The 17,990-nt window shown below is 38.9% G+C and overlaps 1 protein-coding gene across 1 annotated transcript in view; it reads right to left on the reverse strand.

Moving 5' to 3' along the window:
* Nucleotides 1-894: 894 nt before the first annotated feature.
* Nucleotides 895-17,990, reverse strand: part of ALPK2 (alpha kinase 2) — a 35,544-nt gene continuing 18,448 nt past the window's right edge. Inside the window, exons 4-10 of the mRNA XM_037374637.1 lie at nt 17,156-17,283; nt 17,021-17,056; nt 14,585-14,859; nt 14,373-14,461; nt 10,917-11,134; nt 8,996-9,044; nt 895-1,862 (exon numbers count right to left, since the gene is read on the reverse strand). Of these exons, the coding sequence (XP_037230534.1) occupies nt 1,628-1,862; nt 8,996-9,044; nt 10,917-11,134; nt 14,373-14,461; nt 14,585-14,859; nt 17,021-17,056; nt 17,156-17,283 (1,030 nt within the window). The 3' untranslated portion in view covers nt 895-1,627. The remainder of the gene's footprint in view (nt 1,863-8,995; nt 9,045-10,916; nt 11,135-14,372; nt 14,462-14,584; nt 14,860-17,020; nt 17,057-17,155; nt 17,284-17,990) is intronic.

Below are 17,990 nucleotides of genomic sequence, written 5' to 3' on the forward strand. Positions count from 1 at the left end.
GGACTACAACATCATCCTAATTTATGCAATATTATTTTGTAGTTAGCCTCCTCCACCTAAGTTAGCAGGAAACTATTAAAAACTCAAATGTTTCTGAGCAAGTCCGGAGAACTTCATCCCATGTAACAGCAGGAATTTAAAATGCAGATGTCTGTCTAACATTGCTTCCTTTTCCCTCAATGGAGAGACATAGGCTGTTTTTTGGCAAGTTAATCTAACCTATTTCTAAATGTTTGGTTTTCAGATGACCTGCACTTTGCTCTAAATTCCATTGAGAAGACCTCCATTAGCTGTAAAGGGAGCCCAGGATGACAAGCCTATATGTTACATCAGCATTGCAGTCAGTTGAGTTTCTGTCCCTAATGTCAGCTAGTCCCCAACAGTTTATCTCTTATTTGGCACCCACTGCTTATCAATACAAAGCAGAACCTAGTCTGAGATCACTTTTATCTTCCTTAGCACTGAGGGGACTCTTCCACACAGGTACTGGTTTCTGGTTACCTATTATTTAGTAATCACACAGGGGTAAGAAATCAACAATTTTCAGTGTCTGTATGCTGTGTTAGGCACTGCAGGTTGGGTTTTCAACTACCATCTCCAGTAAACTTGTTGCAGCCCTCTGACATGCCTAGTTCCCTTCTCGGGCTGCAAATTTCCACATAAGCTACACTTAAGTTTAATAGAGCACAGTATCTTTTTTCAATTTTTGCACTGCCTAGCCATTTTGGATAAATCAGGACTCCAGTAGACAGGTACTGGCGCAGGGCACCTGTCATGTTCCTTAAAAAAAACAAAGCTATGCTACACAGACAAGTCATTGTACTTATTCTAGTTGAAATTGCTCCAATGTACTGAAATACACTCTGTATGTAATGGCTTATTTCAGATGATAGCTGTTTGGCAACATTCAGACTCCAAACCTTTATACTGCAATAGGATTGGTGCAAGCACAACAGTACCATGCCATGGGGTTAACTGTAGATTCAAGGAAGCTTGTATGGAAAGCAAGGAAGGCAAGAATCACACAAGTTGCCCATCTTTAAGCTGATGGCATCCTTTTGTGAAGACCTTAAAAGATGCTAGCTAATTTTGTGGAGAGCAGAAGGCAGATATGTCCAATCATGAATGGTCTTGTCCTGTATTAAAAGACATGTAAGTGGGAGAAAAAAAATACAAGAATAGGATTATAGTAGGATCACAATATGCAAAAATCTGGGAAAGAAAACAACTTTTCTATAGCAGCTTGAGCAAGAACACTGCAAAATTTTTAGTAAGTGGCATCTTAAATATATTGATGTTTACATAGCAGCTGAACCCACAGGGTCACAGGCACAGAAACATAGAAGGGATGATGTTCTCCAGTGACCTGTGGGGTACTCAATGTCCATGACTCAAAATCTGCAGATACCGGTTCATAGAAGGGTTGTCTTCAAAACCTTGTCCTGCTGTTAAATCTCAGGTACCAGGACCATAGAATCAGCTCCTTTTTTTTGTTGCTGACATCAGCATCAGGATGACTTCAAAATAATGTCATAAGGCAAAAGACTAAAATTATCTTCCCACCAGATCGCTGGTGCCTATCACTACTACATGTCCTTGAGAGTTTCCACAAGATGAACAGTGCAACTCAGTACTCCGAAGAAATGAAGTCTCTAGGTTCTCTTGCCTTCTTGGGCACTGTTTTCTTTACAGTTGATGAGTTTGGTGGATTTTTGCTTTTAATGGATGTTGCTTTCTTCTGTTTTTGATGAGTGGTTTGGAGAGATTTCAGCCCCAGCATCTCACAGTACTTATTGCACTGGTGGAGGGCTCTGAACTGCTCAATGAAGGAAACTGAGCAGTTGCCTTTAAAACCTTTGTATCTGTAGCAACAAAGAAAAAAAAAAAGCCAAATGCAATTTCAAGATTCATTGTCAGCATAGGGAGGCAGAGTATGACTGTTGACTCCTAAGCAATTTGAAAACGTTAGGCAAGTCTCTTCCATCCATGCTGTTTTGAGAAGCACTAACTGTCACAGAAAATCAAGCTGAGCCATTCAGAACTCTAGGAAACCAGGTAGTAAGTAGTGATAGAAGAGGGAAAAGGGTTAAAGAGGCATAGTTCTGTGGTATGTGTCCTGGCTACTATTTTTCATTTCATTTAGTTGGGAATATAATTGTCTGCTGGCTCATTTTGTCTCAGAAATACATGAACTAAATCCACTCTACTTCATTCTCTATAAACAGTTCTTTTGACTACCATGAAGAGTCAAGGTTGCCACATGAGGTGTTGTCAGAACTAGAAGGGGGTTTCATCCAAACACGTACAGAGAAGCAAACTTCTGTGCTACACTCCTCCCTCCCTCAGGCTTACAACATCTCAAGAAGCCAAGCCTCTTGGGGAAGAAGATGTAAGGAGCATTCCTGAGGAAGACAGTCTCACCCAGCCTTCACAGCTCCCAAGCCACCACCATATCTCCCACTGCGACCTCTCCCTTCTTCAAGTGGGCTAGCAAAGCCAGGGAATAGGCAGAGCATGTACATCCCTTTTCTCACCATGCCACTGGTTGCTGACATTCCTTCTGGTGCCTGCTTTTTAAGCTGCAACAGCTTTTTTCAAAAGCTGCACCTGCTTTTTAAAGGGGTAATTTTTGGTCAGATTACTAGGATGGAAGAGTGAGAAGAAAGGCCAGGGTGCTCCTCTCCTTTTTCGGTAACCTTGATAAGTACATGTTCTACCTTATTCTCTTGGTTCACGGGACATACAATGTCCTCAGATGTGAACTGTGAGTTATCACTGCATGAAAAACAAACAAGAGTTAGCAGTGAAATTAACACGCGTTCGTTGCACAGCATTCCAGGGAACATCTTTCCTCATGCAGATTGCACAGTGCTAAAGAAATCACTTGCTCTGAGAAGGTGAAACTCAATTCTAACAGATAAGCATCTTTATTGGAACATGGTTTGCCAGATTTTCTTCTACAAAAGAATGGTGCCAGTGGTGAAAATATAATAAAATCCTTGCAACAAAGGGGAAAATATCTGCCCCCATTTATATCTAACTGTCCTATTTTGCATCTCTAGTGTTCCTCTACAGAGAAGAAATAGAAAAGTTGAAACCTCAAGCTGACTGCTTTCCTAGCATCAGTAATTCCACCCTAGGAGAAAGAAATCTCTTTGGTAGATAATGCGAATCTGAAAGTTTCTCTAGTATATCTAAAAGGTAATATTTATTGCTTATTCGGGCACATACCAAAATGGTAACATATATTGTTAGTCCTCCTTACAGCCAAAAAAAGTAATCTATACATTTTGCTGCTGCTTTTAAACGCTGTCATAATTGCCTACCCATGGAGGATGGATCCCAAATGATTTCAGGCAAGCTATTGCAGCCATGACAATGAAGTTCTGCATATAAGTACAAGGTGAACAGCAGACCTTAGTCTTCCAAGGAATGAAATTATTGCTGTTGGTTAACTCAATAAGGAAAACTATTTTGGAGTTCAACTTTTACATCATAAGTATTTAGCAGTCCTTCTCATACCAATATTTTATTTTCAGATTCTTCTTTGAAGTCGGAGTTTTTGAATATTAATTATGTATTTCAAGGAAATAAATCTCCAAAGGCATTTTATTGTTATTCATCATGTGAGGCTGTTCATACCAGACAAGGTTACCGTCTAAGTTAAATAGGTAATAAACCTGCCCTGGTCTAGAGAAACCACTCAGCTAGCTTGCTATAAACAGCCAGATGAACCTCAAAGGGTTAAGATTATTTTTTTCCTCTTCTTTCCAAGTAAGTTATGTGCCCCTTTACCCAAAGGAAGTTTAAGAGGAGTGCCATTGTTACTTCAGGACTATACCCTGAAGCTCAGTAAGATAACGAACTGTTCTCTCACTCCTTTGGAGAAACAATAGACCTGAGATTTTACACTTGAGCTCCTTTACCAGAGCCAATGGATGTATGCTCCAGACACATTGGCAGAACATGTTCCACAAGCAAACATGCCTGTCTTCAGCAAGAAATTCTCTATATCAAGCATTGATCCTGACTTCAGAAACTAGTTAAAGCAGAGTACTGCACTGCCAGGAAAGAGCATTAACTTATACTGAAATATTTTTATTAATTTATCATGACTATTCACTTAACCATTGGAACTTCCCAGTGAGTGCCGGTGGCAGCAACAGCTGTTTTTACAGCACTTTCCACCGTCATGGTGCATCACTGCTGCAGCAGTGTGTGTAACACAGATGCAGCTGCTGATGTCTGAGGAGATAGGCGCAGACAGCCTTGAAGTAGCATCTGCTTACTCTGGTGTCTGAACTCCATTTCTGCTGCAACACTGATTGAGAGGCTTCTTTTCTCCTGCACATTGGGCGAGTGTGTTCTGGCAGAAATATTAATGATAAGTAACCTCTAGGGCTATCAATTAGGTGAGAAGTTTCACTGCACTGAATGCTGACTATTTTAATTCATGGCTGCAAAATGACCGCACACTCTTTCTCTTGCTCTCATTCTCTTTTTCTCCCTAGGTAGCCACTTTGTTGCAGCTAAAGAAAATTTCTTCATGTCTTTTTCTCATGCTATAGAAGTCTGATAATACTCATTTCTTTATGGAAATAACCTTGGAATGAAAAAGTTGAATAAAAAAATCCACTTTTCTCGTGAAGTAAATAAAAGTCTGTCTAAATGGCTCTCCTATCTGTATTTGGTATTTGTCACTTACTGTATGTCTTTGAAGGAACATCTGAACAAAGAGCAGAAACAGTAGCATTTGCTTAGATGATACTATGAGTAAAAGCCACTTTAAGGGAATAATTGAATGCTCTGCTAACTGTAGCTTTAGAATTCACCAAATGCCAGATATGTTTGCGGTAAAAATAAGAGCATAAATTTCTTGTGAACAGGAGACAGAACATTTATATTGAAAACATGATTTATTTCTAGAACATTTATATTGAAAACATGATTTATTTCTATTTTACTAGCTTTGTTCCTAAATCAAGACACCTTTCCCTTCACTTAAAATAAGAGGTTTGCATTTGATCTTGTGGCTGCAGATGTGGCCTAGGTGACCCTCCTTGTCCACTTTGGAAGTTGAAAGGCATGAATGAGCCTAGTTTGGGTCTGCACTGTGCAGACAGCCCCAGGTCTTATAGCAGGCCATAGGAAAACTAATCTACAGATGTGAGACCAAAATTTTGCATCAGAGTTCTCCCAGCTGTTTGCTGTTTGTTCATCACTGCTTCCACAGAGCTCCCCTTGTGTGCTTCCAGACTGCATCATTTGTTCTGGACAGACCTAATGACCACAGCTCTGGTGTAATTTGGCAGGACATCTGAGCTTAATTCAAACCATTTGGTGTTATAGCTGCTGGTATGTGTAACTGAGGGAAGGTCTCCATTATGATTGGTTTCTAAATTTTACAGTCCGTATCACTCCTATATGTTTTGTGTTCAGTAATACCAAACTATTAACCATTCCAAGCCTTGAAAAATATAAACTGTTTATTTTGCACAGCATGCACTACTAATTCACTGACTAGATAACTGATAAATAAAGCCCAGACAGAATTCTATCTGCCAAACATGACAGCTAGGACTTGGCCCAAACCAATCTTCCTTAAATCTGAAGGAGGAATGCTGCATTTGTCCCGAGCCCTAAACTCCCCGATGCCTCTTGATGCCATGTTGAGTAAGACTAGATTTCTCAGTGCCCTGAAACCAGACAGACTTTCAGCTCCACGTTTGGCAAACAGCACTCCTGTTCACCACCAGGACCGTGGGTCACAGTGTTTCTGATTCTTTCATCTTTGTGTTTACCATTCTTGTATAAATACCTGGGCACTTGTGCACCGCTTCTAAACTGGCTCACTGTTTGCACTTAGAAGCGAGTTACTGTGTTGCATTCTTTCTGTTTATGCTCCCCAAAGAATCTACTAAATAGCTTATTTAAAGGATTGATTGCCTGACTGATGCGCCCCAGTGGCTACAGTAAAAATACTTTCCAGGCTTTTCGGTTTCTAGTTCACCTTCGCCCTCTACTGACATAAATTGCTCTAGTGCAGCTACTTCGGTGCATTGAATAAAAGACCCTTTGCTTCGGGTTCGTTCGGTTTCCAATTCACTGGTAAAATAGACATAAAAAGGATAAAAGATCAAAATTACTTTGAAGATTGTTAGTTGTTGAAAACATCAATCCCTGCACAGCTTCTACAGGAAGGAGGGGAAAGATTAAGACAAAGGATACATAAATGCTCATCCAGAAACGGTAGCTCAGACTTGGAATATGAGTCGGGACCCCCAAAAAATCATTAACAGCAACAAGCCATGCTGAATATAGGTACCAGTTTTTAATATATGCTGTTTATTGTACTTGGTTTACAAGAAACACTGGAGGATAAATAACGGTCATGAATAATTCATGACAGTTGCTATATTGGCTTTTGCAAATTCATCCATAACAGTTTTACTATGACATTAGATTATTTGAAAGCTTGACTATACTATGAGCATGGCAGGGGTGGGGGAGATGGATTTTTTTTCCCCATTTTTTTCCTCCCCTGATCACAAGTTTAATCTTAGAGTGAAATTAGTATTGTATTTAATGTACATTCCATCCAGGAACAATATGAATGTTCTCCCGTTCATCAAGGATCACAGGATTTACCAAGGATATTTTTGGTTTGCCTTGATATGATCGGCCCAGGCTTAGAAGAATTGGAGGCAGAGGAGCTGTCTGTGACTAGTGTGTGTGTGTGACTAGTAAGATCATTACCTCTGCAAAGAGTGGTTGAAGAAACTGGTAATTTCTATAAGCAATTACACCAAAAAAACAGCTTTCTATCTGCCCTAACAATACAGTTAAAACCATATCATCATACTATATGTTTTAGTTAAGTAGGACTATGTATGTTCTCCCCAATATGCGAGATAGACAATCTCTCATGAGCATGGCTGCACACTACCAAAAGTAGCAATAGCCAGTAATATAGACAAATTCTGTGTAGTTTTTTGTTTTCCCCACCCAGGCTCATGGAATTAAAAATCAAACTGTTAACACTAATGCAGAGGTGTCCTTTCTGGGAAAGAAGCATGGAAGAAAAGTACAGAACCAAGAAGTTGTCTTGTAGCAATATCATTAGCCCAATGACACACAAAGTGATACTCAACATTTTAAAGAGATTGTTCATGAAGAGAAATTATATTCCTTTATATAACTGAGGTGATTCTTACTACAGCTTGTGTTGTATATTCATTTTCTCACTTTACCATCCTCTTCCCTATTCCAACGTGTTTTTACAAGTGTAATTTGCCATAGTAAGCTGGACAACAGCATCATTAAAGCTTTACTATAAAGCTTCTGATTCCAGTGAACAGTATTGCCTAAATAAAATTTTTATGACTCCTTTGTTTTATAACAGGATGATGTAACTTCATTTCAACCGATTTCATTTTGGATCCACAGCTAAAAAAGTAAATCAACGTAAGTTTTGAATGGATGCCAGCCTGCATCTAATTAGGATTTTCCCAGAACTTTCTGGGGTCAATTTTTTAATAATTTAAAAGATACTGTGAGGTTTTTTTCCTGTACCATGGGTATATAGACAAGCTCCAGTTTAGTATAAAGACTAAATACATGTGATTGGCTCTGCTTTTTCCTGTCAGTTTTGCAAAGGAAAATATTAGTTTAAAGCATTGTTCACAGGCATTTACACCCATTCCCTTTCCAGCAGCCAGCTGATCTGAATGACTGCCTATACCCACTATTCCTATCCATGGCTCTTTTGGCCTGTGGAATAACTAGAAGCTTTAACAGAAACTTAAGAGAAATGGAAGAAAGTTAGAACACTAAAGGCCTATATCTTTAACAGACATGCTTAAGACTCCCCAAAAGACCTGAAGCCATTGCAAAGCTATTAGGAAACAGGCTTCTTTAAATATTATGAACAGATCTTTTGTTATAGTTCAGAATTACTGCTTTTGAGAAAGAAGGGAAAGAGATACCATCAAATCCCTTAACACATTTCCTTTTCTGTCAGCTGTGGCCTATACAAAGCTGAATAGACATCTTCCCTCCACCCATGCAGCTGACAAGAACACCCAGCTCAAGAAATGCTTAAGGTTGCTGCCTGCTATAGGAGGAAAAACTGACTCATAGGGTTCTAAACTGAAGAAGAGTCTTTATAAAAGCTTGTGGCATAAATGCATATTCTAAAGCTTTGGCACTTTTGCTGGCTGCAAGAGGGATTTCAGCTGTGTTCTCTCATGCAGCCCCTGCACCATCCCTTTAAATTCTTTGCAAAAAGGGCAATAAAGACTTTGGCCCATTCCAGGGCATCTCACTCCCTAGTTCCCACAGTACTGTGGTAGATACTATCTCTTCTTCCAAGGGAAGAGTACGAGGGGAGAAGGGTCACCTCTGATACTGGTAGCAGGATCTAGTAGTAGGGCTAGATAGGTATAAGCACTTGTATTTGCAGTTGCTGGGGCAGGTACTAGTAAGTTCAAGCCCAGATGGAGCTCTGCCTTCAACAGCATGCTGTGTTTGAGATACTTCCTCCATGGTCAGAAGCTCTGGACAGCACAAACACCAGGTTTTTCACTGTAGCTCAGGCTGTAGCCAGTGTTGGCCCTGCATTTTCAGCCCTACCTTCCTCCAGCTAATATACCACCAAGTAAAATGCCTTACTTGTTTGTAAGTCCCCAGACACCTTGATTTCACTCATGAGATGCCCTTTGAATAAGCCTGTTTAAGGGAGGCATGAAGGAAAAGCAAAACCCAATCTACAGCGTAGCCCCATCCTTTTAGAACAAAATAAATGTGTTTTCCTTATAGGTGAGTTCCCATAAATATGAACAAAAAGAATTTAAAAGAGCCAGATGAGGATTATTTTCTTCCAAAGTCAAAGCAAGAATAAACTTCCAGTGCACCCTCCCCCAACATATTTACACTGTGAAGATTGATGTGTAAAGCAAAATCTATTGAGGCTATTGAGAAATATTTTTTCACTCACCCTTTGGCCAGTGTTGCTATGCCAACGTCAGTTAACTTCATTCCTACACCTACAAGGCACCAAGGAAACAGAGCTTATGTTACACTAGAATTTCTAGGAATATCTTCAGATTCAAAAACATCTTATATAGAGGCATTAAATATCAGTTATTGACTCCTGGTTTTAATTTTAATTATTTGTCACCATTTTTAAAAATAATTTTAAAGTATTTTAACAAATATGATGTTTGTGCATTGTACAATTTCTAGAAGTCAGTCTCATACTAGTGGTTTACAGGTAGCAAGGTGATAGAAAGAGCATAGCTTGTTTACTGTGCTTGACAGTCAGTGGTGGGGAAGGAGCGGTTACACTTTGAGGACGGCATTTTAAGAAACATACCAAATCTTTGCTTATGCATCTGCCCTGAGATGTGTATATTTATGGGTTTTGTGGTTTTGATGCTTTGCAAACCTGGACTGCAATGTTTATCAGCAGGAATTGTATATTTGCTTTGCTAATCAAATACCTATAAGTCAGTCAACCTTATTTTTACTTACTGGGCGAGAGATCCAAAATCCCTTTCTCATTCAGTACTTCCAAAAACTTGGGGGTTTTAACCTGTCCCTTTGCTGACTTGTTTATAGGCAAAATCCAGCCCCGCAGGGTGGGATTTTTTCTGTACAGGAAAATGATGGTCTTAAGTCCTTTTTCCTTAGAAAATAATACTCTCAGAAATCTCAATTAGTATGCCTGAAAAATGTAGCCCAGATACTCAAATGAGAACATGATCAGAGAGGAAGGATGTTTCTCTTCAACAGCAGCAGGTATATTGTCCTTTGTAGCAGCAGTCATTATAGAGGCTCAGATACCGTTTCTGCCATTGTGCTTCCCTCGGGCTAGGATTTTGTTCTTTCTTCTCCCTTTAAGTTACTTTGAGGGTCTTGTTTAGATGTCTTGTTGCTAATTTGCCTTCTCTTGTTAAAAAATATGGAATATTTCCTAAGATGCCACTTTTTTGTTTTGTTTTCTTTAACAATGGTCTGTCTTTCCCTGTTTCAAATACATCTGTGTATACTGTGTTGGGTACAGGCACAGCATTTCAAGCAGACCAGAGGAGTCACACCCACAAGAGCATAAGGGGAGCATTTAGTAAATGCAAGGAGGACATTTTTTCCCCATTATTCTTTATTTTGAAGGAACATGTTTCTTCAAATCTAGCCAGGATCTGAATGTGGAGCATTATACTGTTGAGAGATTGCAGATAAGTATTTAGATACAAGAAAGAGTGAAAGATGAGGCTGTTATTAACAACTGAAGTCTTTCATTCTCATGACATTTCCTTAACCTCTGGGATGTGAGACAATAAGCCAGATTTGATTCATGTTGAGTGTCCTGATTTACTAAAGGGATATGTAGAAGAACAACTCTCTCATTAAGAGTGTAAGATTTGTTTTTTCTTTTATAAACTGTCTTCTTAGAAGAACATAAGCTAGGTAAACATTTCCTTTCTCTGCTGATTAGATAAACATCATAATACTGCATAGGTTAATACATGTTAGCCCCTGCTGCCACAGTAGGCAAGTGATTAACGTCTTTCTGTTCCCTAGCATAGTGCACACCACACACAAATAAACAGAGTGCACTTAAAAGAGGCTAGAAAATCAACCTAACTCTCTCTCCTGTCTTTCACTCTGATCTGCGTAAGATGCTGTATTAAAACAGACACTGGGCCATGGTACTGTCCACATCTGGAGAAGACTTTGCCCGTTACAAGGTTATGGAAGGAGCACATTCAACATTGCCAATAGGACACAGAAAGCCAAGAATAACATAGCTCAGAAACAAGTCTCTGGAAGTTCCACAGGTATGAGGATTGACTGTGAGTGGTCACCAGCCTGTATCATGGGAATGCCATTTTATTGCCCCTACTCAGACAACTCACCTTGCAGGTCAGTGACAAGCAAGCTCCCACTGGTTTTTTCATACACCCAGTGCTGGAAGGTGCAACACTTCTGGCCAGCCTCTGAGTCTCTTCTCAGGAAATTTACTTCCTTGCCATCCCTGACAGAGTATTTCACAAACTCCCCAACCAGCTCCTCCTCCACTGTCGCATAGGGGATGTTATTAGCAGGGCGATGAACAAGAAAAATAGGAATGATCCTGAAATCAAGGGATAAAAAACAGTAAAATCCAGCCAGTTCTGTCAATGAAGGACTAAGAAACAGGCAAAGTGGCCAGTGATCTCAGAGCATGAATGAACAAGATCTATGAATTAACCAAGTCTAAACAATGCCAGGAGACATCTGGATAAGATTGGGATCTTCTAGGCAGCTCTAGAACATAATCACATTATCCTTTATGTGCTCATTTCTTTGTATTATTTATTCAGGTGTAAACTTTTTCAAAGCATGCTTTCTGATGTTGTCCTATTACATCCCAAAACCCAAACTGCATAATAAAGAGTGCTTGCGTATCTTGGAATATCACTGCTTCAACTGCTCAGGCTGACTGATTCAGTCTTGGTGAGGTGTTAGGCCTGCAAATTTGATCCTCTCCAGAAGGAGCTTTGCCCAAGACCACTCTAAGTGGAGGATTTCTCAGACTAGACTTCTAAAACCTGACACATCCAAAATTAGAAAACACTTTTGATAATGAAAATACAAAGCAACTACTTTACCAAAAAGTAAGAGGAAACAAGAAAGTGCCTGGAAAGATATCAGATTCTCAAGACAAGTTGGCTCAAGTGAAAATCTAGAATCTGAAGATTCTTGGACTTTGGCAGAGTCTGGATCCAGGTCAGAAAAGTTCAGCTATTTCTGTATGAAGTTTTCAGGAAATTGCAAACTTGAAAAAATTTGTCTTATTTTATTAATTTAGAAATTGAGCTAGTTTAGCCAGAAAGCCTTACAAATTTTTGTAGGAAACCAGGCTAGGTCGACTTACGTCTAAAGATGCACTATGCCAAAACCTCATGTCCAATATCAAGCAAAATTAGAGTCTCATGGTCTCCCCAGAAAGAAAGACTGAATGTGAAGTGATAACGACAATGGTCTGGAAGTATCTGTCTCACTAGCAACATGAACTTCTTGGTTACCAAAGTTCCTGCTGTCTGGAAAGCAGTGTTCTACCCCATAGGCAGTCTTCTTCTATTTGTTCTTACACTGGAAAAGCTCACCATACTTGTTAGACAGCACTCTGATACCACAATGTAAGCGTTCAAAATTAAGACCTTAGAGTAAGCAAACAAGTGACATTAGTGTATATTAGAGTGGAATTTAATACTGCTGTGAGATAAGGTCATTTTGGAAAGCCATTCAGCTTCAGCTGATAAAAGAATATAACTCTATTTCACCAGCTAGCTCACAAGAGCTCCTAGCTGGTACATGTCTTTCCTAGGGAAATTACTATCACCACAGAACAGATTTCTGGTTACTTGCTTTCTTATAAACAATCTTATCTCTTAGAGTAACACTGCCCAAGGGGTGGTATAGTTGCTTCCAGACATACTTGTACTGGATTCTGGAAATGGCAGAATTGTGAATGTACGCATGTGCTCTATACACACTGAAAGGAAGTATCTAGAAGAATTAGTCATGAGACAGAAAACCACACCTAACCAGAGCACTTCTGTATTAGTCGTCCAGTCCTAGTCTACAATTAAGCTTTATTGACAGCGTTAATTTATTTGTTGTTGTGATATTTTACCCATATTGTTACAGCACATGCAGTTAAAGTGGTACAAATGGCCTTTACACAGTAGTTATTCTCTTTCTAAGGAACAATCACTGCAACTGTAGGCACTTGTCTAGTTCTAACCTACTCACTAAAGGTATGATATCAGCTTAACTTGACCAGTATCATTAAAGTGACCAGCTTTTGTTAGTACATATGGCTCCATAGTTTCATATTACTGCACATTGAAAGGAAAATAAATGGGTCACTGGTTAATAGACATGTTAGTACTACACCATTGTAGAAGCACCATAAGTAACCTCAAGACCACAGAATATCTCTCTCTCGGTCTCCTCTGCCCTTTTATAAATGTCTAGCTGCCAGGCCACTGACTATTATAGGGCAGTGCTCTCTATCATTACCTCAGCTTTCTGTTATGGTCAAACGTGTGCAGACAGGCTAAGGCTGTAGTTTTAAAGCTAACTGGAAAATGTGTATGACCTCTCATGCTCTCTTTAGTTCATAAAATGTTGCAAGGAATATACCTTCTTTTAAATTCAAGTTTGGACTGACAAGGGATGGCTATAAGAAAGGAATTCAGCCTTAAAATTTTGAAATTAAAAAGCAGACCAAAGCATACGCACATCATCTCTTTTTCCTCTTATCTGGTGTCTTCTGGCCAACTGTTTAGAATAAAGCACCAAATCTGAACCTTCCATGTGCCTGTGATTTGCACCAGACTTGTAGTTTGCATAGGCTACATGGTCTCTCTCTTGTGTCAAAAACTAGAGGTTATATCCTGTGCCTAGAGAAACTTCTCAAACACAAATTTTATCAAGAGCAGTAGAAAAGAAGCTGCTTGCACAAATATTTTCCCTAAAAGATTTCATTGCCATTGTTCCAGAGGCTGTGCTTTAAGTGGTCCTTTTCTTCAGGGAATCAGTGCAACTGAGCAGATCTTGTGTTATCTAAACAGAGATGGAGATTTAGCCTCCTGTCAAGCATTTAGGTCTTATCCTTGAAGCAAGGCAGATGGAATGTCAACCATTCACTGCAAATTCAACTCTCTGCAGTAGCCTGACACTGGAATAGCAAATTCTTTGAAAAAGATCCGTTACCAAATCTTTAAGGTGCCACTTTCCAGCCTCAGAGGCAGAGATGAACACTTATTGAACTATGGCCTGATGTACGCATATTCAAGAAAAGGAAAACTGCTGAGATTAAGTAACCCAATCTTTGTGAAAACCTAGAATCAGAGTTGGGCTTTCTGGCATAAGACTCTCTATACATTAAAAACTTGCCAAAGGAGTGACTTCATACCATCTTCAGAATGATCATGATTTCTCTCAAGATTTCATTTTTAATGGAAAGTCGGAAGACCTGACTAATCCCACACTGCTGTTGCTAAATGATACTAGTATTATCACCTACTGGTGTTACTTCACCAACATTAATATTTTCCTCTAAATTTATATCAAAAACATGGGTTTTACCTGCTATTTACTGTCTTTACACTTTATTAGCCTTCTCTAATGGAAATGGAATCTCTCTCACCATCTCGATACCTAGTATTATTTAGGACACAACTCCAGCTGTAACGCTGTTTTCACAATTCCTCTTTTTCTTCTAGCAGTCAGTGAGCAGCTGTGGCACAGGAAAATATATATATATATACACATGTATATGTATATTTTTAAAAAAATTATATATATATATGTACACTCACTCTGGTACTTCCCCAAAGCCTTCCAAGGGTTCAGCTTCAGCCGCATATATCTTCGCATACTCCCTTGCAGTATTTTGGACATAGCATTCCTATATTACAAACAAATATGCCTATGGAATATTACTCAAAACACTTAACAGATCATCTGTTTGAATATTTGCAAGACAGCTTTTCCCCACAATTCTTGCTTACAAAGGACAGGGGAAACTTACCTGCAGTGCTAGTTTGTAATTCTTTTGAACTAGGTCATCCTTACTCTTGGTCCCATATGTGATAGCATTGTGCACTTTGAGAACACAGGCGTGGCCAGGACTGAACACTGGCATGAGGCCTTGCATCACTTTACTTCGGAAGGCTTTCCGGTGCATTCCTTCACCAAAGTGAAGCTCTTCTGTAGCTATTATTCCATGCAGATTCCCACCAAAATAGCTGTCACTGATGAAATCTTCTCTAAACATGAGCTGCATGAATTCAATTTCTTCCACACCTGAAACACAATGCCGCTTTGTTCTGCACAACCTTCTGCAGTCACAGGGAAAGGGGTGCCATGGGGGATCGCATGCATCTCCCCATAGAGTATTAAAGAAAATGCTCAATAGAAACAGAATAAAAGGCCTAACTTGTGTTAACATGGGGTTGGGACCCTGCTTCTCTAAATGTAGCTTGCTGCCTCTACTGCCTGAAGCCAGCATGGAGAAAGGTGGCAGTTCAGGTTCATAAGGAGAGAATACAGAGTGTAGCAAACACAAAATAGAGGCAAAGATCACAAAAGCTGGTTTTAAACATATTAGGGGAGTTGTAAACTGGAGCTTCAAATGAATGTGAGGTCAAGCTGACTGAGAACTGAAGAGGCATTGAGGGAATACAGAGATCCTGGTAACTCTGCTTTTTTGGGAAGACACAGACAGTAATAAAGCTAATGTTCAGCAATGTACATAGATATGAATTTAAAAGTAGAAGACAGATCTTTGCCCCATGTGCCCAGAGCACATTCTTCTGAAGCTAGCCTGTCTTTTCAGAAAAGCCAGAAGTTTCTGGTATAACCAGTGCTTGTTTCAGCTTTCAGCTTTGAATCATTTCAAGGAAAGATTCTGCCAACATGTTCATAGAAGCACTCAGCTGAAAGAGGTCTCAGTCCTTATCCAATATGACCATGATGGAAACATGCCTTTCCTAGTACCAACCACATGCGCTACACAGCTCCAGTGCTGCAGACTGGCACGTTAAAGTGTTTCTTTTCAATCTGGCAAGCACAAGCTTAAAAACAGGTTTATTAGCAAAGGTAGAATAAAATAACAAGATTTTTTTCTTCATAAGTGATTTTGAATAAGAAGCACATTTCTGTAAATGACTGTGTCACTTTCAATCAAAAAGCAAATACATCCATTTTAGTGATCATTATATTCAGGAGAAATTTGTACAATATTCATCTTATCCCCCCACCTGTGGATTTTGAAATTACCAGTAGCATAAGAATGTGTTCTTAAGTTTGCTACAGCTGAAATCAAGCAGCATTATGGATTTCACCCTTTTAAATGATCACTGGAATACAAATGGAAGAAAAAAATATATAAGGGGGGGAAAAGTGGTTAAGGTTAAGAACTGAGAGAAACTAAAAAATTCTAACTGCACCTCACATCTCTCAGCACTACATTTCAAGGAATATCAGTGAAAAAGATAAAGAGGAGAAAAAAGGTGTTGACTACACAGCCATGAAGTCCTTGCCGCTCCTCTTTATAGTTATTTCTGGTTTAGATTCTGCACACTATTGCCTCTCTTTGAAGCACAGAGGAAACAGTGCACATATAAAACTAGAATTAGAAGGCTCCTTAACTCCACCTAAAATTCTCCGTTGATCAAAAGCTATACAGTGCTGTTACATGAAGTTTCCTGCTTTTATTTTAACAAGGAAGTAAATGCTTAATTTTATTCTTCTAAAAAAAGAAAGAAAAATCAATTGGCCAAATGAAGTACTTGATTAGTACAGTGTGTTCAGAAATGATAAACCAATTTGAATTGTACTGTCTATCTTTAGCTGCAGCAGAGCAAGACATACACTGAGTGTGATTAAACACAAGTTAACATATGGGGAAAGCATTCCAAAACTTCATGCCTGTCTTTCTCTTGGAGTAAAGTTACATAGCAGGTGACTTGCGAAGACCATGTGTTCAAACACCAACGGCAAGTATTTCTGCCAAAAGAGCTTTCAGTACTCCGTGTGTGTCTATGTCTCTGTATAACACATGCCATGTTATTTCTCTGTTTACTGTATGTGAAGTACTAGTGCACCAAACTAACAAGAAGTTACAGAGTTAAGTTCAGATCAACAGTTTGTCACAGCAGGTACTCCTTGATTCTGCACAAACCATTCCATCCTACATGAAGGTTTAACCTACAAAACTCCCATGGACTAAAGTGAATTTTATCTTTGATGGTACAGCAAAGGTGACTGCAAAAGGGGAAAGACAGCTAGCAAAAACACAATACTGATGACTTCAGTGGATTCCCATAGTTTCCCATGGGATAACATGTCAAAATGTCTCAGTCTAGTTATATTTTTTCATTCTTTGTTCTATTTGGAAACCAGAAGAAACAAAGATGGTTCCTTCCAATTGTGAGCACACATTCAAGCAGATGTGTGCACTTACCTTCACAATTCTGAAAACCTGAGAGATGTTCCAACACTACAAGGAAACAAAGAAACAGTTGTTATATTTTTTAAAATTATTAATGGAAAATGCCATTGTCATTATTATTAATCAAAATTATAAATTGGGATTTACCTTCAGAAGTCAGATTAAACTCAGCAGTCACCTTTCCATATAGATTATTCAAGCAGCAATAATACATTCCCTGGTCTTTGTTACTGGCTTTAGCTATTGCCAAAGAGACAGGAGAGTTATCCTGGGCACTGAAACAGAATATGTTAATTTTACACATCAATACTTTTTAAAGATATTTCCTGATTATTCCACATATGTCTCCTCCTGTCTCTGGAATTTCAGTCCCTCACTGCAAAGACTGATTCAAATATGATGCAAGTAGAAAAAATATTTTATCTCACCCTACTTAGAAGCATTCAGCCTCTATTATGTGTTTCACAATAGATGATCCTATGACATTCTGAGAGAAAAGTACCTCAATCAGAGTAAAAAATAATCAAATCACACCAAAAGGCATTCTAACATTTCTAGCAATATCACGGCCAAATTATATAAAGTATGAACATACAAAAGCCCAAAATGTTGCATGCTGTTCCTCAGTATTGACTCCTCACTCAGCTTTCTCTGTTCCTTTGCTTTTTTTCAAGCTAGATATTTGTTCTTTGATGTCTGTGTATGCAAATCCACAAATGGATCAAAGGCAGACATTATTAACAGGGGCGCAATGATATGTGAATGCTACAGTCCTTGCAGACCCAAGCTGGCTCTGGAAGCAATAAAACCACATGGAAACAGTACTACCTGTTTATAATGTTTCAAATGTATTTTTGAAACATTATAAACAGATTTTAAGAGCTATGTGATAAGAATGTCACTACTGCTACAGAAGAAAATAACTCATTTCATAAAAATGGACTTTTAAGAAAAAAACTGGAAAAGATCCTGATAAAGGCCT

This window comes from Falco rusticolus, chromosome Z (assembly GCF_015220075.1).
Source record: "Falco rusticolus isolate bFalRus1 chromosome Z, bFalRus1.pri, whole genome shotgun sequence".
Taxonomy (NCBI): Eukaryota; Metazoa; Chordata; class Aves; order Falconiformes; family Falconidae; genus Falco; species Falco rusticolus.